The sequence below is a fragment of the Phacochoerus africanus genome, chromosome 4 (assembly GCF_016906955.1).
Source record: "Phacochoerus africanus isolate WHEZ1 chromosome 4, ROS_Pafr_v1, whole genome shotgun sequence".
Classification (NCBI taxonomy): Eukaryota; Metazoa; Chordata; class Mammalia; order Artiodactyla; family Suidae; genus Phacochoerus; species Phacochoerus africanus.
This window is the reverse complement of record NC_062547.1, coordinates 1,919,657-1,939,780: the sequence shown is the minus strand read 5'-3', so window position 1 is coordinate 1,939,780 and position 20,124 is coordinate 1,919,657. Positions and strand designations below refer to the sequence as shown.

Sequence of the window (20,124 nt, the reverse complement as noted above, 5' to 3'; positions counted from 1 at the left end):
GAACGACTCAGGTGTGAGCACTCCCCCTTTTTAACTGTAAATGTTGTGATATCTAAGTGCAAGGTGAGGTGTTCTTATAAAAACTCGGCATCCAAATTGGGGTGCCCTGAGTATAAAACACACACTGGCTTTGGAAGAAAGAAGATGGGCCATCCCAACAATTTAAAAATATTGATTATATATTGAGATGATAATATTTCCAATCTATTGGGCTCAATAAAATATATGTCAAGGAACTTAACCTGTTTCTTTTTACTCTTTCTGATGTGGCTATTAAAAAGTTTGAAATTATATCTGTGGCCCCATTTTATTTCTATTGAACCACATCGGCCTAGATTAGGGATTAGCAAATTGTTCTATAAATGGCCAGATAGGTGTTGTGAATTGTTTACAATCTCTGTCACATATCCTTTTTTTTTTTTTTTTTTTTTTCCCTTTTTAAGCGCACACCCACAGCATATGGAAGTTCCCAGGCTAGGGGTCAAATCAGAGCTGCAGCCACCAGCCTATACCACAGCCACAGCAACACCAGATCCGAGCCGTGTCTGTGACCTACACCACAGCTTATGGGCAACGCTGGATCCTTAACCCACCGAACAAAGCCAGGGATTGAACCTGTGTCCTCATGGACACTAGTCAGATTCATTATCACTGAGCCACAATGGGAACTCCTCTTTTTTTTTCTTTTTTAATGTGAAAACAGGTCAGGGGTGGATTTGATCCATGGACCCTGGTTCGCTAGCCCCCTGGTCTAGAGGCTCCTAGCTTTGGACCAGCTGGCATCAGTATAAGTTTGTGGAGGGGCGGAGTGCCTGGAGAGGAGCCTCCTTCTCAGTCCAGCCTGCCAAGGGCTGGTGGTCCCACCCAGACCCCATGGAGTCCAAGCATGAGACCTACTTATGAACAGGATGTCGGGAACAGGCATGAACCAGACACGTTACCACTGCCCAGTAGCTCCCAGTTTCATGGTGAGATGCAACATAGGAGGGTCAGGGATCGGTACTGCGGCCTCAGACTCAGGCTGCCCCGACCAACCCACCTTCCAAACCCTGATTCTGTCCCCTGTAAGTGGGTGAGAGTTTGTCTGGCCACAAGCCTCACCAGCTTGGATGAGCTAGCTGGGAAGTAAGAGGTTAGAGGTTGAACATGCAGCAAAAGTGGAACCCACAGAGGTAAGGGGTGTCCTGAAAGCACTGGGCGAAGGGAGTAAACTTGAGTGCTGGTTTTCACCATCTCATAGATGATGGATGACTAGGGCTCCAAGCCCAGACCGGCCCCAGGTGGGAAGGGTCACAGTGGAGCCCTACTCGAAGCTGGAAGCTCCAAAGGGCTCTATGGTCAGTGTGAAGGTTGAGGGGAAATGACCCAGTCCCTGAAAACACTGTGTAGAAAAGCGCCTCGCTGCCAACAGAAGTGGAGCACTATTTTCCCTGAGAAGCTGCATCCACAGGCTGGTCCACGCTCAGCCTGGAAGCGCACATGCACACCACCAGACTGGTCTAGAAAATGTAGAGCCTAGAATTTATGGTCCAGGCTTTAGCTCTTCCACTGTACAGCAAAGGAAGAGGCAAACGCGGGTCCTCCCCGAGAACCTCAACTTCACATTAAACCTCAAAAATCTCCACAGATACATTTTAAGATCTGCGGACTCATGATTAAAAAAGGGAAGTCCCCTCAAAGGGGACGAAACACGATGGATGAGAGCCAGAAGAAGAAAAAGAAAAAACAGAGACACAGAGACACCAACTCACAAAGACTTTAGGTACCAGAAGTAATGAAACTAAGTGTAAAATATCCATATTCAATATTCTTCAAGATATTTTTTACATACAAGTGAAATATACAAGTGAAAAGAAAGATACTATAAGAACGATCTCTCAAGGGTGAATAAGAACTAAACAGAATTTCTGTAAGTAGAAAAATAATAATTGAAATGTAAACTTCCTGAGGTGGGTTTAATAGCAGATTAGACCCAGTTGAAGAAATAATTAGTAAATTGAGAGATGGATCAGAAGACATTATCCAGAAAACAGTATAAAGAAACAAAGCGATTTAAAAAGAGCGAGCGACAGAGAGGGGAATGAGATGGCCTACCAAATGTCCAGTTAAATTTCCAAAGGAGATAATGAGCCAAAGCAAAGTCTGAGGCGATAGTGGCCGAGTGCAATCCAGAACTGATGCAATGCGCCAACTACGGATTAAGGAAACGAACTGAATTCCAAGTGGAATGAACGAAAGACACTCTCTGCTAACACAGCATAGTGAAAATCTGGAACACCGGAGTCAAAGGAAAGCTCTTACAATCAGCCAGAGAGAAAAGGTAATGCTGCCATCCAAGAAGCCGCAAGTCCTAGCCATCTTTGTTCTCAGTGGAAACCAAGGGACAGGTGCATAACATTGCCAGTGTGCTAAGAGAAAATCATCCTGGTAACCCAAGGCCCGGGATTTTATGCCCAGTGGAAATATATTTTTTTTAAGAACGGCAGTAAGATAGTCATTAGAAAAAAATCAGAGTCAATTTTCATTGAAGGATATTCTGAGGAATATTTCAGCCAGAAAAAGAGTGATCAAGAAGTAAGATCTGGGAGTTCTCTGATGGCCTAGCGGGTTGAGGCTCCTGCGTTCTCACCGCTGTGGCTCTGGTTGCTGCTGTGCGGCGTAGGTTCAATCCCTGGCCCAGGAATTCCCACATACTGCCTGTGTGGCAAAAAAGAAAAAAAAAATACAAAAAAATCCAAGAGAGAACCTGAAATAAAAACGTTGCAACTCTCATTTAAAAAAAAAAAAAAGAAGAAGAAGTAAGATCTGAGATGAAAAGTAAATTCTGAGTGACAAAAGAGGTGGGTAAATTTACACACATATTGATTGTATAAAACATTACTCGTTATGGACTGTATAAAACCCTTCTGATTATGCTTGAACTAAAATATACAGCAAAGCTTAAAGTCAGCAGGAGAGTGATTGGAGCTAAAATATCCTAAGGTCCTTCTCTTATTACAGATACGGGAACAGACGGCAAATGGTTCTGTTATATATTCATTTACAGCAGCCTCAGTTAACCTTTACAAGAATGGCAATATAATTTCAAAACCAGTAGAAGGAAAAATGGAATGAGAAATAATCATTAATGTAACAAGAGGCAAGAAAGAGAAGCAAACATTAAACAATTTAGTACAAGTGAAAAGCACAAAACACATCACTAGAAATCAATAAAAATATGTTGGAAATCACGTCTTAAGTATAAAAGTATTAAATGATTTTTTTTTTAAACTTAGCTATATTGTGTTTACAAAAGACACCTAAAATGTGTACTCAGGATTAAAAAGAATTTAAAACCCCGATGCCAAAATCAGGATTAAAAACCACAAGAAAATTACAGAACAATATCTTTTATGAGTACAGATACAAACGTTCTTCACAAAATATTAGCAAACCCAAACCAGTGAGATATAAAAGACATTTGTGACCAAGTGGGAAATGCAGAGTTGGCTTACCACCCCAAATCAATCCCTGCCTCGCCACATGTAACAGAATAAGGGCTACGAACCATGTGACCATCTCGAAAGCTGCAGACGGGGCAACGGAGAAAAACCTGACATTCGTTCAGAATAAGAGCTCTGAACAGATACCAGGAAGAGAAGGAAGCATCCTCAACCCACGAAAGAGCATCTGTGGAAAACCGACATCATACTTAGTAAACCTACGTCACACCGAATGCCTTTCCCTGTGAGATTCTCTTCAGCCACTTTTAGTCAACGTTTCATTGGGCATCGAAGCCAGTGTAATTAGGCCAAAAAAGAAATGAAAGTCGTCCAGATTGGAAGGAAGACGCAAAACTGTCTTTGTTTGCATGTGACATGATCCTGCATGTTAGAAAATTCCTAATGAATCAACAACAAAATTTACTAAAATTAATAACAACGAAGTCACAGTTTATAAACTTCACATAAAAGTATGTCCATACGCTAGTAACAAACAATTCAAAAACAAAATTAAGGAAGCAATTCCATTAATAGTAGCATCAAAAATAATAAAATACTGGAGTTCCCATCATAGCTCAGCGGTAACAGACCCAACTAGTATCCATGAGGACGTGGGTTCGATCCCTGGCCTCACTCAGTGGGTTACGGGTCTGGTGTTGCTGTGGCCGTGGTGGAGGCCGGCAGCTGCAGCTCCCATTCAAGCCCTAGCCTGGGAACTTCCACATGCCGTGGGCGCGGCCCTCAAAAGACAATAAATAAATAAATAAATAAAAGAGTAAAATAAAATATTTAGGAGTAAAGCCGACGAAAGATGTGTTAGATTTGTATTCTGAAAAGTACAAAATGTCACCGGAAGAAATTATATGCCATGAAGGATATGGAGGCAGGATATACCATGTTCATGAATTAGAAGACTGACCATTGTCACGATGCCAGCATTTTCTAAATGGAGCTATAGATTCAACACGACCTGCATCAAAATCCCAGCAGGCTCTTTTTGGGGTGGGGTTGGATAGAAATGGACAAGTTGATTCTAAAATTCATATAAAAATAAAATTCATATGCAAATTCATAGGACTTGGGCAAAATAATTTGAGAAAGAAGAACATTGGAGGATTTACACCACCTGATTTCAAAATCAAGCTTAGTACAAAACTGCAATAATCAAGATACTGTAATGTGGATTTTAAGGCTCGGGATATAAACCAAGAGGACAGAATTGCGGATCTAGAAATAAACCCATATGCTTATGTTCAACTGATTTTTGACAAAGGTGCCGTGAAATTTCAACGGAAGAAACAATATCCTGTAGCCTTTTCAACCAGTGGTGCTGAGGCAACTGGACAGTCGCAACAAAAAACCAAACACCCCCACCAACCTTTTAAACTTTCCTCACACCACACCCCAAAACTAACTCAAAATAAACCAGAGACCTAACTGTAGGAGTTAGAGCTATTAAACTTCTACAAGAAAAAATAGAAGAAACTGCTCCTGTTCCTGGATTAGGCAAAGAGGTCTTAGATACAACTTCAAAAGCGCGAGTCATACAAGAAAAGATAAGCTGGACTTCATTGAAATTTAAAACTTTTGTGTTTTCAAAGACCTGTGATTAAGAGCATGAAAAGACAGCCACAGAATGGGAGAAAATACTTGCAAGTCATATATCTGATAAAGAACTTGTATCCAGAACATATAAACAACGCTTACAACTCAATGACAGAACTACTTAATTAGAAAATAGGCGAGAGAGTTGAATAAACATTTCCCCAAAGAAGACTCTGAATGGCTAATAAGCACATGAAAAGTTGCTCAACATCATTAGTGATTAAGGAAATGCAAATCAAAGCCACAACTAGAATGGCGAAAGAAAAAAGACCAACCCTACCACGTCTTTGCAAGGATCTCGGGAAAGCAGAAACGCTGTTGCATTCCTGCTGGGAAATCAAAATGGCACAGACCCTTTGGGGAAAACCGTTTACAAGTGTTTTAGAAAGTTAAACAGAAACTTGCTGCATGACCCATCCCGTCCACTCTCAGGAACCTGACCAAGAGAAATCAAAACAGACGTCCATGCAAAGATTTGTCGGGAAGAGTTCACGGCAGCATTGACCACAGTAGCCCCAAAACTGGAAACAGTCCAAATGCCCATCCGCTGGCAAAGGGCAAAGCAAAACGCGGTTGGATCCACACAACAGGATGCGGTGGGGCATCAAGGAGAAAAGGAACGCACGCTGCGGCCCAGGTGACTCTCGGGAACGTCCCACTGCGTGAGCAAAGCCAAACACACGACACTGCGCATCCTCGGATTCCCTTTACCGAACATCCAGAAAAGGCGACTTTCCAGCCTTACAGAAATGAAGGGATACGGAGGCAGGATGCAGGTCCGTGACGGACGGTGGCTGGGAGTGGGGGCTGGCAGTGCCTGCACATGGAACTGAGGGGGTTTGTGTGGGGGGGGTGTCGAACATGTTTTAAAACTTAGTTTTGACAATGGCTGCACCTCACACTGGAAATTTGCTAAAATATGTCGTCTGCCTTTACATCGGGTGAATTTCATGGCACGGAAATGATCCCTCAAGAACGCTTAAACAACAAAAAAAGAGGTTACAAGCAAAATTAGGTCTGTACAGCAACAATAATGGACTGGAAGGGAAAAAGCACCACCTGAGAGAGAGCGGGTGCTGTGTAATTAACCACATCGAAGCCGGCAATGGATTCATCAGGATCCGAATATCACCGGCACCAAGTCGTAAGATCTAAAAGCATGCAAAGCAGGACATGACAGGAACGTCCGGAAAACCAGAAAGACCCTCCGCAGTGGTGGGTACCTCGACGCGGTTTTCCGTCACGATGGGTCAAACCGATGGAAACTTCCCAGCGAGGGAGCAGACCTCAGGAAGACAGTCAACGAGCTTGTCCTGCAGAACGAAACGCTGTGCCGACAACCTGAGAAGACACGTGGTATTCACGTACTGACGGGACGTTTGCAAAAACGGATGACATGTCCTCCTTGTAAAACACATTTCAAAATGTTTCAAAGGACGGATGCCGTACAGATCCCTTTCTCTGACAAGACGGCAATAACACGGGAAACCTCCCACGGTGGTCGGAAGGACAAGAATCAGACTGCTGGCGAGCTCCTGGGACCGACAAGAAGTGATAAGGCAGAGCAGCTACATATTTAAGGGACTGAATGTTAAGCCAAAATGCTGGGCAGCAAAAGCTGGGGGACACCAAGTTTGGTGGCCGTTGGAGAAAAGCATGTCTAGCCTTTCAAGGCGCCCTCTGGAAAGCCGTACGTAAGCATCCTACCTAAGAAGGTAAAGAAGAATCCAGGAAGGCCAAGCAAGCAGAAGGAAACACAGAGAGAAGCGAACGGAAGAAAAACAGCCGCAGTAAAGGGATGGGCAAGGCCAGACGTTTATTGAAAGCATTCATAAGACCGGCAAAGAGCTGGCAGTCCCGACCACAGGGGGGAAACGTGACGGCACAGACGAATAATTCTGGCAATGAAAAAGGCGCCTTAGACCACCGATGACGCAGATGCTCAAATGATAATAAATGCCGGTAACGGTGAAAACGAGGATGGAATGTACAAATTCTCAGACTGCGCGACGTCCCAAAATTGACACAAGATGAGATAGAAAACCCCATCAGTCCCGTCACCATCCTCGGTCTACACCCCGCCCACGAAGGACTCCCCCACGCCGGGTGGCTGTACCTTCAAGGGTCCGCCGACGCTCAAGGGGAAGAAAATCCTAACTCTATACAAAATCGCCTAGAATGCAGCAAAAGAGGGAACCCTCCTCGACGGATTCTGGGGGGCTCACACATGCCGGACCCCCAAACCCACGCAGGACAGTAGAGGACACATATGTATCCCACACGCATTTACACACGGACGCAAAAATTCCAAAGAACACATTAGCAAGAGGGCTTGGGCAGCGTTTACGAAAGAATGTACCATGTGAAGGCCTGGGACGTGAGGGGGAGAGGCCGGAGACCACATAGATGTCTGGAAAAATAATCTAACCCACGATGATAAAGGCCTGAACGCAGCAGGGAGGGTGTGCAGCTGGCGGGTAAGGGTGAGTGGCTTCACGGGCGCTCTCGGGGAGTGAGCAGGGGGAGCTGCTGGGCTGAAATGCCTCAGGGTCCTGCCCGTTTGTCTGGGAGGAGGAGGACAGGGCAGGTGGAGAAGGGTCCAGGGCAGGTGCCAGTCCTGGGGGACTGGGCTTGCCTGGTCCAGGGCAGGGCCTGGGGAGGTGAGATGGCGGGGGCCTGGGCTGGAGGCATTCCTGTCGAGCAGAAAGGTATGCCTGGTCGGGGTTCTAGGATGGGGTCGGGGGGAGGCCCCTTCCCACCCACGTCCTCTGAATGGGGCCTGGAAACCCAGGACACCCTGCGTCCGGCTCTGAGCCATGAACGTTTCCGGCAAAAACAGAGAAGAAAGAAATTCTCCCAGCCCACTGCACGTCTCGTATCAGCAAAAGCAGTGTGAGCTGAGCTTGCAAAATAAACAGGACTCAATGTAAACACGGCAGCAGGTCCTGGGACGGAGCTAAGAATACACACTGGGGGAGGAAGGTGGGGGGCAGCCTTCTCCATCGGGTCCCCAGAGAGCCACAGGGCCCTTGCCTCTGGAGCAGCCCTGGTGGGGGAGAAGCAGGAGGCGGCGGGGGGCGGGGGGTGGGGTGGGTGCAGAGCAGCCCAGGCGGGGACCTGGGGGCAGGGGCCAGGTTCCCAGGACCCCTGCCCCAGGGCCCGGCCAGCCTCCCTTCCCGGGGTCGGAATCTGTGCGGCTCCCCGCCCCGGCCCCCACCTCCGTGCTCCCTGCCGGCCCCGTCTCCATCAGACCCCTTATGTTTATGACACGCTTTTCTGGTTTGCCCCGTCTCGCTCCACCTCGGCGGCGGCCTCTGCCGGGACCAGCTCTCTGCTTCTCTAGGCAACTACTCAACCTCTCTGGGCCTCGGCGTCCCCACTTGTAAAAGAGAATTCATTCCGGCGAAGGAGTCCTTCCCAGAATAAAGAACACAGCCGGGAAGGGAACACAGCCCACAAGAGGGGTTCACGCCCTTTCCTCTCAACAGAAGGGGGCCCGAGGGTGCCCCAGGCCTGCAGCTAAGGGTGCGGGGGTGGGGGGGCAGGATGCTGTTTCTGCTCACCCCTGGAGCGAGGTGGGGGTGGGGTGCAGGGAGCCCCAGGAAGGGCGAGTGGGGGGCTCAGAGTTGGAGCACGAGCTGCGACGAGGCCGCAGGGCCCAGGGAGGAGTGTGCAGGGCCCTCCACCCATGCGGCCTGCTCAGGAGGGGGCCCTGGCCAGGGAGCGGAGGCACCCCTGAACAGGCCGAGTTCCCCGGGAACGCCCCGATCCCCAGAATGACCTGCTCCCAAGATGGGGGGCGGGGGGCAGCCGCTCTGCCTCCCGCACGCCCCTCACACGCTCCCCTCCGAGCCTCCCGCCTGCGCTGAGTCAGCTGGCCTGGGATGTGGGACCCCCAGCCCAGCCCAGGGCCCGAGCCCAGATGAGGAAGAGGCTGACTCCAGCGGGGCCAGCTCCCTTCCGGCCCGAGGCCAGCCCGGCGGGGCTGGGGGGAGGCCCGGGGGCCCTGGCTGGGGCGGGCGGGCACTGCCACGGCTGCAGGGCTGCTGGGCCTCCGCGGGCCGGGCGGCTGCTGGACTTCCTGCCCCCAACTTCCCGCAGTCAGCAGGATTGCGACGGGGTGGTTTATGGTCCCGATGGCCGCAGTGATAACTGCGATAGCGTGGGGCCTGGGACATGCCACTGTGCCCTCTGGGCCCGGCAGGGCCCTTTCCCAGGGTCCGTCCCCGAGGGGGCACCGGCCAGCGGGGGAGGGACTGGGCAGGCGGAGCTGGATGCCGGCCCACAGCGGCCTCCGCCCGGGGCCAGCACGTCCCCATGGGGGCAGGGATGCAGCGGGGGCCACCGCCTGCTCCTGCCTCGAGACCCCAGGCCAGCAACTGCGCCTCTCGAGCTGAACAAGCTCCTCGGAGCCAAAAGTGGGACGACAAGGACACAGAACCCGCCTCCCTGACCGCATGTGTGCGGGCCGCCCCGGAACCCTCACTCCCCAGCAGCAGCCCCTCCCCTAGGCGCAGAGCCTGAGGCCTCGGGGGGACTTGATCCCAAGCCTTGTCCCAGGGACCAGGGACTCCAGGAAACTCTCCCCTTTGTTGTGTAGACCTAGGACACGTGGGCCGGCTCTGTCCCCCCCCCCCACCCCCAAGGCCGGCGCTGGCTCCACCTTGGCGCAGGCCACAGACCTCGCGGGCCAAGGGTCCTCAGAGGCCCCTCCGGCTGCCAGATGGGTCCCCAGGGCCTCTTGTCTCCTACACACCGTCACCCCCAGATTACACCAGGCTTCCGTCTGGGTTTAAAGCAGCGGCCTGTCCCGAGTGTGGGCAGAGCTGTAGAAAGGCCTGGGACAGCAGGCTGGGGCAGAAGCCCAGCACGGGTGATGCATCTGGACAATGGGACAGCGGGGGGGGGGCTCCCAGTGCTGCTGGCTGGGGGTAGGCTCATCTGCCCAGGAACCACCGGGACCCCCGCCAGTGGTGGGGGCCAGTCAGCCAAAGCTGCCTTGGCCAGGCTGTCCCAGGGCTGGGTGAGGTCAGGATGGGGGGCCTGGGACCCTTCCCAGCTCTGCCTCCTTTGATGTCTGGAAGCCCCCCGCACAGGGCGCCTAGGCTGCTGTACTGGGCGTGGCCACCTGCTGCCTCTCTGGTAGGTGCCAGCCCGGTCCCACACATGAAGAAAAACCAAAGGCCAGAGAAGATCCCTTTCAGCAGAGAGGCAGAGCCCAGGGCTGCCGAGCTCTGATGCTGCCCGGCCTGGGAGCTGACCGACCCCGTCTCGGTTCCCATCCTACCAGGCAGGGCGTCTGCCGCCGGACCGTCTGCCTGGGCAAAGGTGAGCCACCTGCCCTGCTCAGGCCTGTGCTGACCAAGGCGGCCAGCCCTTGGCAAGGTCAGGCTGTTGGCGTCACCCAGGCCCCCAGTGAGGGCCCCCCCCTGGGGGGGGGGGCTGGACAGTGGCCCTCCTTCTCTGCCAGGACGGTGGCCTGCCCAGGCCAGGGAAGGCTGTGTGTGGGCAGAGGGTGATGCCGGGGGCCCAGGCCAGGGTGGGTGGGGCAGGAACCGGGAGCTGGGCGCTGCCTGCCCGCCCAGCTGCAGCAGAGATGGACATGGGCCAGGGCCCAGCGTTGCCCAGGAAACCAAGCAGCGGCCGCACTCCCTGCCCAACCGAAATTCTCTATTTTTAGCCTGCAGCTACTTTCTGATAAAGTCCCTGTAGGTGAACGAATGAGCTGTCCGGCCAGATAACGTTGCACTTCAAACCCCGGAGACTTGAAAGGGCAGCCCGGCTGCCCCTCCCGTTCCCTGGCACCTCCCGCGGCTCCCAGGATGCCCCTGGGAAGCGGCTGCAGGCCTGGGAGGCCGGGCAATGGGCACGGAGCCCAAGGCTGTGCGGGACGGCGCTCTGGAGCCGCAGGAGCACAGGCATCTGTGGCCCACCCGGACGCCCGGCAGGGTCTCGTCCGACACGCCACAACTCCCCCTGCCATCGGGACCCCACCGTGGAGGGTCCCGGAGCCCGCAGCCCCTCCTCCTCCCATGATGAACCCCTGCGCCTCTGAGGTCCGAGCGCCCGCGGGCTGGGGGCACTGCCCACCTCAGCCTGTGCTGGGCCACGCAGCCCCTCCAGGGAGGCCACTTGTCAGAGGCCTAAGACCCGCCTGGCCGTCCGCGCCCTCCTCCCTGGGGACTGCACGGAGCCCCGGGTCAGGGAGGCCACGCCGAGCAGGGCAGGAAGAGGCGAGGAGGAGACCCCAGACACCGAGGGCACCATCCGGGCCCCCGGGCAGGGGACAGAGCTGAGGGGTGAAGTGCCGCGTGGACGGCGCTGTCCGGCCCGAGGACGCCGCCCGCCAGGAGCGAGCTTGGGGGCCTACCTTGTCCTCCACGCGGTTCAGGCGGGCGCCGATTGTGTTGCTGCCTCGGTCCTTGATCTTCTCTGTGGGGGGGGGGGAGCACCTGGATCAGGGACGCCTGGCTGCACACGGGGCGGGGTGGGGTGGGCAGGGGACCCCGACTGGGCCCCAGGAGAAGGTGACGGGCTGAGGGCCGAGAGTCAGAGGCCGGAACCTTTGAGGACACAACTCCCAGGCTCGTCTGCGGGGACACCCTCAGGAGGCACTGACCTGTCCCTGCCCCACCCTTCCCAGTCCTGTGACCTCGCAGAGCCTCAGAGGACAGGGACGCACCCTGCCCGGGGGCTGCCTGGGATGGACCCACTGGACAAAGGCAAGCTGCCACCCCCGGGGCACTCGCTCTGGCCAGCATGCGCCTGTCATCCCTGTGGCCCATCCCTGAGGGAGCTTAGCTTCCCACGCGACCTCGGAGCAACCCCAAGACCTGGCCCTGCCCTGGCCTCCCCGGGGTGACCCCCCAGCCCCCACTGGGGGTCATGACACATGTGCCTCGGAGCTGGAGACCCTCCGCCCCCTGCTGTTGCTGCTGCCGAGGCTCCGGCCGGGCACCTGCCCCCGAGCCCACTCCAGGCATCACGTGGGCCATCGACGGCCTGGAAAAGCTGCCACTTACGGGGACCCATGTGGGTTCCGGCACTCGCTCCAAACCCCTCTAAGGCACAGTGGAGGCCGCCTTGCTTAGGGAGGGCCTCCCTGGCCGCTCCTTCGGGCTTCCCTGCAAGTCATGCAGTTTCACATGACGGGAGGAGGTGGGCACGGGGGTGGGGGTGGGGTGGGAGGAGGGCCCGGCCCGGGCGCTCGATGCAGAGACCCACCTGAGCTGGAGATGAAGAGAGCAGGCCTCCCAATGGACTGGTCCAGCCTGCAGGAGGGAGACGGAGACAGTGCACGCTTGGCCTGGGCACTGCGTGGATGCCCCACCCCCCAGAAACCTGCCAGGCGCCTCCCAACCCCAGAGGCCCGTGCTCCCAAGAGGCCTGGTGGGGCTCAGAGGGGAAGGGCGGCGGCTGGGCCATCCCTTCGTCCCCTCCCTGGGCACGCAGGGCCCCACGATCGACAAGAGTCCCTGGCTGCTTCATAAATGGCCCAGGCCAGGTGTCGTGACCGGGCTCAGAGGCAGGTGTGCAAGCGCCCCTCCCAGGCGAGCCCGGTCAGGGCTGGGTGGGCTTCAGGTCCCCATCGTAGGTCGGGAGGGGCGCATCGCCCAGCCACACCCCGAGCCACTCGGAGCGCAGGGCCCAGGCCACCCACTGTGGACCACGCTGCCTCCGTGGGGACGAGCTCTGCAGGCTGAGCCAGCAGCCGGGACACGAGGGCTCCCAGGTGTCAGAGTGCGTGGGTCCAGAGGTGGGGCTGGACCAGGCGGGGTCTCTCTGGAGGTGGTGTCTCGTGGGGCTGCACTGGCTCACAGGGGTGGGGTGGGCTGGGCTGTGACCGGCCTGCTGCTCCGGGACACAGGCGGGCGTGGGGCAACCCCGGCGCCTGCCCCGCCCTGCCCCGTCGGGGCGCACCTGCACCGCCCCCCGCCCCGCCCCCGCCCCGCCCCCTCTGCCCCGCCCCACCTGCCCGGCGCCGCACCCACCTTCGCTGCAGCTCCTTGATGCGCACCATGAGGTTGAGGTGGCCTTGGGAGTACTGCTCTATGACGTCCCGCACGTCGTAGGGCTTCCGCGCTTGCTGCAGGCCGGAGACACGCGTTACCCCCTCTGTGCCCCAGGCTGCTCTACGAGCAGACGGTGGGGTGCCTGCCTCCCGGGCCCCGTCAGGATTGGAGGAGCTGCCCCGCGAGGCACGATGGGCAGACCTGACCCAGGGCACACAGAGAGGCCGGGCTCGCCACCCCAGGAGCCGGGCAACCCTGGGCTAGCTCTGCCTCCCTGGGCCTCAGCTTCCCGCCCGCTCACCCGCAGGGGCCTGCCCCCTCTCCTTGGCAGGCCACCAGTCCCTGTCTTCAAAGTGCCCTGGAAGACCTGCGGGGTCGGGGGGTGGGGGGCACAGCCTGTGCCACCGCCTGCCGGGGCTCAGGCTGACCCTCCACACGCTTGCTGGCAGGCACACCCCCTGTTCTCAGCGTGGGCAGGGGGCCCGCCCTGCACCCGTCCCGGTCAGTCCCCTGAGCTGAGCCGAGGTGGCCTGAGGTCACCGCTGAGGCCTGCTGGGGGACAAGCCTCCTGCTGGGGCTCCAAGGCTGCCTGGGGAGAGGCTGGCAGGCCTGGGGCCATGACCCCAGAGCACAGGCTTGGCGCCAGCTCGGAGCCCATAAATGCATCCTGGACTCAGGTGAGACCACGGCAGGGAGTGAGGCTTCTCACGATGTCAGCAGAAGCTCCAGTTGCCTTTATGGCTTCATCCCCAGGAGCCCACAGCCAGAGGGTCTTGCCCAGATAGTGGCGGGCTGCCTGGGGGTGGGGGTGGGGGTTGATGGCTCAGGAGGCCTTTTGCCTACACTCACAAGCTGGGTGGGGACACAGACCACCTCTGTGGGGGGATGCAGGGAGCTGGGCTCCGTGGGGTCCCCCTTAACCCTGAAGGGCCCCCACGTTAGTGTGGAGCTGGGCGTTACTGCCTCTTGCTGGGGGGTGTGGAGGGCCTGCAAGACACACCAGACAGCTCAGGGCAGGCGGGGAGGGGCCAGGGGTCAGAGGATGAGACGGAATGAGGCACAGATGCCGCTGAGGGCCAGGGCCAGGCCTCAACCCTGGGGACCCCAGGGGACACGTCCTCCCGGCCCACCTGGGGTCTACCTCTCCTGGGCTGCCACCCAGAGACGGGCTACCCTAGGCTCAGGGCATGGCCACCTCTGCCTTCCCGGAAAGACAGGGCGCCAACTGACAGCAGGGCCCCGCCTCCGTCTCTGGGGGCCATCAAGGCTGGCAGCTTCGCAAAGTTCTTCCAGGCCCCGCATCGTCCTGGACCCCAGGAACCCCAACGCGGCAGAGTCCTCCTCCTTGTCAGGACCCTCCAAGGTCCACCGGGGCCTCACCCGTAACACCCAGCCCCCCTCCGGGCACCAGGACCACCCCGCGTCACCCTGCAGCCTACATGCCAAGGCCCGCCCCGGGATCGCGGGGTCGGGCGTGGCCGGGACTGCAGCAGGTGCTCTGAATCTCCACGTGCTCAGCTTGATGACAAGCGTAACCGTGGGCTCGGGGACCCGCTGGTGGGACCAGCATAGGGCCGGGTCGTCCCTTCCGTAAAACGAGATGAGGGCGCCTGGCTCCTTCTGGCTTTAGCGCACACGGGAGGGAGGAGGTCTGAGCCGTGACGTCAGCCTCCGCGGGCCAAGGGGCTTTGCGAGGCGCGTGGCACCTCCGGGCACGCCGGGCGGTCGGGGGCAGGCCAGCAGTGGGGGAGCTGGGGGACTGGCCGGGTTCAGGGGCCTGGCCTGGCATGGAGCGGGTCCCTGTGTTGCTCTCCAGACACACGGGGGCCCACGGGGTGCTGCGTGCAGGTGAATGTGGGCGCCGGCGTGTGCGAGGAGCTCCTGTGTGCACGAGTGCAGCCACGTGTGCCCGTGGGGAAGGCGTGAGAGGACAGATGACAAGCGTGGGCGGGGTGTGTGTGCGCACAAGTGCGTGTGTCAAGGTGGGGCGGGGCCCATGAGCCGGGCCGCCCCCACCTCATCTGCTCTAGGGTGTAGACCGCAAGACGGTCGGCCTGATGGACACCCCAGGCCGGGGGCCCGGTGGGGTCCCAGGCCCCTGGGACTCAGCGTGGAGCTGATGAGCCCCCAGCCCGGCGTCGGGCCAGTGCTCCTGGAGGCCGCTGTCGAGGGGCTGCCCGGGGCCTGGCAGAGAGAGCATCTCAGTTCTCTCTCTTGAGCTAATTTCCTCTGGCGGCGGCGGCCGGAGCCGGAGATGAGCCGAGATAATGCCGGGCTGTCCAGACTGACCGACGGTGGACATGGGAGTGCAAGGCAAACTTGAAGGGCTGAGAGGCTCTGGCTCCTCCGGCCAGACACAGGGGCGGCCAGCTGGGTACTTATCGGCCAGCGAGGCAGACCGGGGGGGCCACCCGCCCACGTCTGCAGCCCCTGAGGGCAGAGGAGGGGTGGGCGAGCAGGCAGACAGACAGACACACAGGCTGCTGGGGGAGAGGGAAGGCAGCCCTGACAGCTGGGCCTGGGCGGGGTCCACCCTGGAGCCGCTCCCCTCCTTACTGCCGGGGACTCACCCACCGCTTCTGTCGCCATGGGTCCCTCCTAGAGGGAGGCCCCTGCTGCTCCTGCCCCAGCTGCTCCAGGCCACAAGGGCCCGCAGGTGAGGCCCAGGACAGCCTCCCCCCCGGCCTTGCTCCTCTGCACCCAAGGCAACCTGGGCAGCTCCTGGGGCACCTCGACTCAAAAGGCCCACCTGGTTTCTCCAGGGCCCCCCAGGGTCCTGTGCCCAGAGAAGGGGCAGGGAGCGGGGGAGGGTGCTACCTGGCCTCCTCCCAGAGGCCCCCCACCTGGGGCCACTTGCAGGACCCTGGCCCATGTCCTGAGGCAGAAAAAGGAGACCCTGGGCCCAGATGGGAGGGCAGGCGTTCACCAGTGCCCATCTGCAGGGGGAATCTGCGGTCCCGAGCTGGCGGCTGCCCCTGTCAGCCCTGAACTGGGCCTGCCATGAGCCTCAAGGTTCGGCCTGTCCTGCCGGCTGCCCCAGACCCTGGCAGTGCCCCCAGGAAACCTGGTGTCCACCCGGTCTCAGCCCTGCTCGTCCCAACTGTGCCCCAGGTCATGGCCTCTGCCTGTAGGGGTCTGCTCTGAAACTGCGGTGGCCCAGCTTCCCAGGCTGGGCACTGTCCCCATCCTGGAGGAGTCCCACTGACCCCACTGCTCCCCCAGGCTGACGTCCGTCACCGCCAGCTGCTCTCCAGCAAAGGTGATACTTCTTGGCCCTTCCCAGGGCCTCCTCTGCTTTCAGGGACATTCCTGCCCTGCCCTGACCCTGAGGGGTCCCCTCCCCACCGGAAGGGCAGCCCATCCTCTCCCGGGGCCCCCCAAGCTCCCTGCTCCACCAGGCCACCCCTCTGCCAGCACCGCCAGGGCGGCCGGGCCCTGTGGGCAGGAGCGGCCACAGAACCCGGAGGACCTCCATCTGGACCACTGCATCTCGCCCAGAACGTCGCTGGGCAGACCTCCCGGCGCCTGCGGAGAACAGCCCTCACCCCGACGCTTCTGTTTCAACAATGAGACGTCCCAGGCCCTGGCGGCAGTTTGGGTCTGCCTTGGCCCAGTTTGGTGGGGAAAGGCCTCCCCTGGGCTGCAGGCAGACAGACGAGTGGGCAGCAGAATGCCACGAGGGGACTGTGTGCGCACACCACCCGGCCAAGGGGGCCACACGTGTAGGCAGGGGCTGTCCTTGCGGCTGGGCCAAGCGCAGCTGTGTCGTGGCCCAGGCCATGTCGTGGCCCAGGCCGTGGGAGGCACACGGGGATGTGGTCCTGGGCCAGCCCCTTGGGTCCTTGTTCCCATCACAGATGGGGGACAGTCTTCCTCAGGCTGCCTGGGGTGGGGGGGCTGGTCCTGGCCCTGTGGCCCGGGTGGGTGGGGGCTGGGTAGAGCCTGTGTCAAGCCTGCAGCCTGGGGAGGGGGCACGGTCTGGAGCGGCCCTAGAGGTCTGGTTCTTGGCCCAGCCTTGCTGTGACCGCTCCGGGGGTGTGAACAAGCCGCCCCAGCCCCTCCCTGCTGGGGGCTGTGAAACAGGCCCCCGGGGCTCTGGATGTTGCTGCTGGCTCCGGGTGACCCTCAGCCATGACTCCATGTGAAAGTGAGTGGCCAAGCCTTCCGGAAAGAGAGTGACCTTCCCCAGGGCCCCGGTGGTCGGAGTGAGGGCTGAGCGGGACCCCATGCCTTGAACGGAACCCCATGCCTTGAACGGAGGACGGCCCCCACGGAGGAAGAAGGGGGTCCCACCTGCCACCAACAGGCTTGCTCTGGGGGCCTTAGGCTCCGGGGGGGCCTTTCAAGGGGCTACAGGAGGCCCACCCCGGGAAGGAGCTGAGGGGCAGCCCCCAGCCCCACCCAGTCAAGGAGACCCTACCCCCTGCCATAAAGGCGGCCTTCCCACCCCCAGGGCACAGAGCAAGGCTGGGTCTCCCCTCCATTCTGACACAGGGTGGGCGAGGGGGGATGGAGCCTTGGGCTGGCCGGGACTGGACAGAGGCTCAGGTGCGTCCCCCCAACTCCCTCCATCGGGGAGGGCAAGTGAGCCCCCAGCTCTGCATGTGTCCAAGCTCAGGGAAGCCCCCTCCAGGGCCTGCTGCCCTGGGGATGGATTCTGACGTCATCGCGGGGTGTTTGAGGGGTGAGGGGTCAGGTCTCAGATGCGGTGGGCTCTGGGCAGGCGAGGGGCGTTCGGCTGCTCCAGGGCTGAGGGCTGAGCGCAGGGCTCACCTGGAACTTCTTCTTGGCCACGAAGTACTGCATACGTCGAATGACCTTGATGGTGGCCCGATGGTGCTCCCGGAGCCTGCAGGGAACAGCAGGGAGGCGGTCACCAGTGGCCCCTGGGAGCTCACCCCACGCCCGCTACCGTCAGAGGCTGGAGGCTGCCCCAGCGGCCCCACTGCGCGTGGGCTGGGTCCTTCCAGGAGCGAAGATGTTCGGTCCCCCCGGGGTGGGGGGCTGCACCACCACATCCGGGCGCAGGAGGGGGCCCGGCTCAGTGGACGGTACCACCACGAAGCCGCCTTCTAGCCGCCAGAAGGGACTGTGCGCTAGAAGAGCAAGTGCCAACGCATTTCAAAGAAAGGAAGTCACAGACTTGGGTTCTCTGGTCGCAGTGAAATTAAGCTAGACATCCACAGGGAAAAGACAACGGGAAAATCCTTAAGTGTCTTGGAAGTTCATCGAAATATCTCAAGGGTCAGGGAGTCGGCCTAATAAGACTTGGAAAATGTCTTGCACTGAATATCAATAAAAACATCACGCATGACAACATACAGCTAAATAAGTGCTTCGTGGAAATTGTACGGCCTTAAAGGCATATCTTAGAGGGGACGCTGAAGTCCGTCTCAAGGAGTTTAAAAAAAAAACCCAGTAAATTTAACTCAAACAAGGCAGATGGGAAGAGAGAAAAGGATAAGACCACAATTCGATGCAATGAAAGAATGAGCATTTTGTTAAGGAGAATCAACAAAGCCAAAGTTTGGTTCTCAAAGAGACTGCCTAGAAATATTTTTAAACATCTATTTGGAGGGTATTACGTACACCAATAGTGTTGATCGTTTAGATAAAATAGATGAATTGCCCCAAACACCGCGTTATGCACGTAAAAGCAGATGTCAGAAGAAATTTAAAAAGCCAAAATGCCCAACATTAACGCAATACATTAGATTTGGAATTGATGCGCCGGGATACTCAAGTGCAGACAGCTTCACCAGTAGACTCTTCCTGAAACGGGAAGAAATCTTTCCAATTTTCTACAAATCCTGTTAGAGCATTTTCATGCGTTTGCGTCACGTTAAGAGCACAGGAAAGAGAAGTCACAGGCCAGCCTCTCCCATGATCACAGACGCAACTGTCCTCCTCACAGCATCACCAAGTGTCACCCAGTGCCACGTGGCAAGACGTGACCGAGGGCAGGTCAATCCAGTCGGCAAAGTGGGCTTGGCATCTGAGAATCAAGCACCGTGACTCAGCAGGAAAAACACAATCGACTCGAAAGATGCGGAGAAACACTTGGTAAAACTCAAGGCCACTCATGATGAAAAACACAACTCAGAGACGTGGGCAAGAAGGAGACTCCATTACGTTAAAAAACAAACACAAAAACGAGGGAGTTCCCGTCGTGGCGCAGTGGTTCACGAATCCGACTAGGAACCATGAGGTTGCGGGTTCGATCCCTGCCCTTGCTCAGTGGGTTAACGATCCGGCGTTGCCGTGAGCTATGGTGTAGGTTGCAGACGCGGCTCGGATCCCACTTTGCTGTGGCTCTGGCGTAGGCCGGTGGCTACAGCTCCAATTCGACCCCTAGCCTGGGAACCTCCATATGCTGCGGGAGCGGCCCAAGAAATAGCAAAAAGACAAAAAAAAAAAAAAAAAAACCCCACAAAAACAAAATCTCAGCACACATGGCCCTGAACGGGGAAATGGTGCCCACTTCTCCCCTGAGATGGGGGGCAGGACCAGAAGGTCCGTCCTTGGCACTTCTCCCCAGCATTGTCCCCAAAGTCTCAGCCAGCGCGCTGAGTTGAGAAAAAGGAAGTGAAAGCTAGGATAATTAGACCGGACAAAATAAAACTGCTTTGTCATTATTTGCAAAGGCCCTAATTGCATACGTGAAAAACCCCCTCAGAATGTCTCAGGAAGATCCTGGCATGGCTCAGCAGTAACGAGCCTGACTAGTATCCATGAGGACGCCGGTTCGATCCCTGGCCTTGCTCAGTGGGCTAGGGATCTGGCATTACTGTGCGCTGTGGTGTAGGTCGCAGAGGCCACTCGGATGCCACGTTGCTGTGGCTGTGGGGGAGGCCGGCAGCCGTAGCTCTGATTTGATCCCTCGCCTGGGAACTTCCATATACTGCAGGCGGCCCTAAAAAGCAAAAAAAAAAAAAAGGGGGGGGGGAACCTTCTATATACCAAAAGGCATCATCAAGAGAGTGATTAGACACTGTACAGGCCTGGAAAAGGCATTTTCTGGTGAA

At 57.4% G+C, this 20,124-nt stretch overlaps 1 protein-coding gene across 1 annotated transcript in view; it reads right to left on the bottom strand.

Moving 5' to 3' along the window:
* The window catches only part of KCNQ1 (potassium voltage-gated channel subfamily Q member 1), a 314,470-nt gene that overhangs the window by 56,565 nt on the left and 237,781 nt on the right, over window positions 1–20,124 (bottom strand). The window contains exons 12-15 of the mRNA XM_047774975.1: window positions 17,873–17,948; window positions 13,079–13,173; window positions 12,312–12,358; window positions 11,458–11,519 (exon numbers count right to left, since the gene is read on the bottom strand). Coding sequence (XP_047630931.1) covers window positions 11,458–11,519; window positions 12,312–12,358; window positions 13,079–13,173; window positions 17,873–17,948 — 280 coding nt within the window. The remainder of the gene's footprint in view (window positions 1–11,457; window positions 11,520–12,311; window positions 12,359–13,078; window positions 13,174–17,872; window positions 17,949–20,124) is intronic.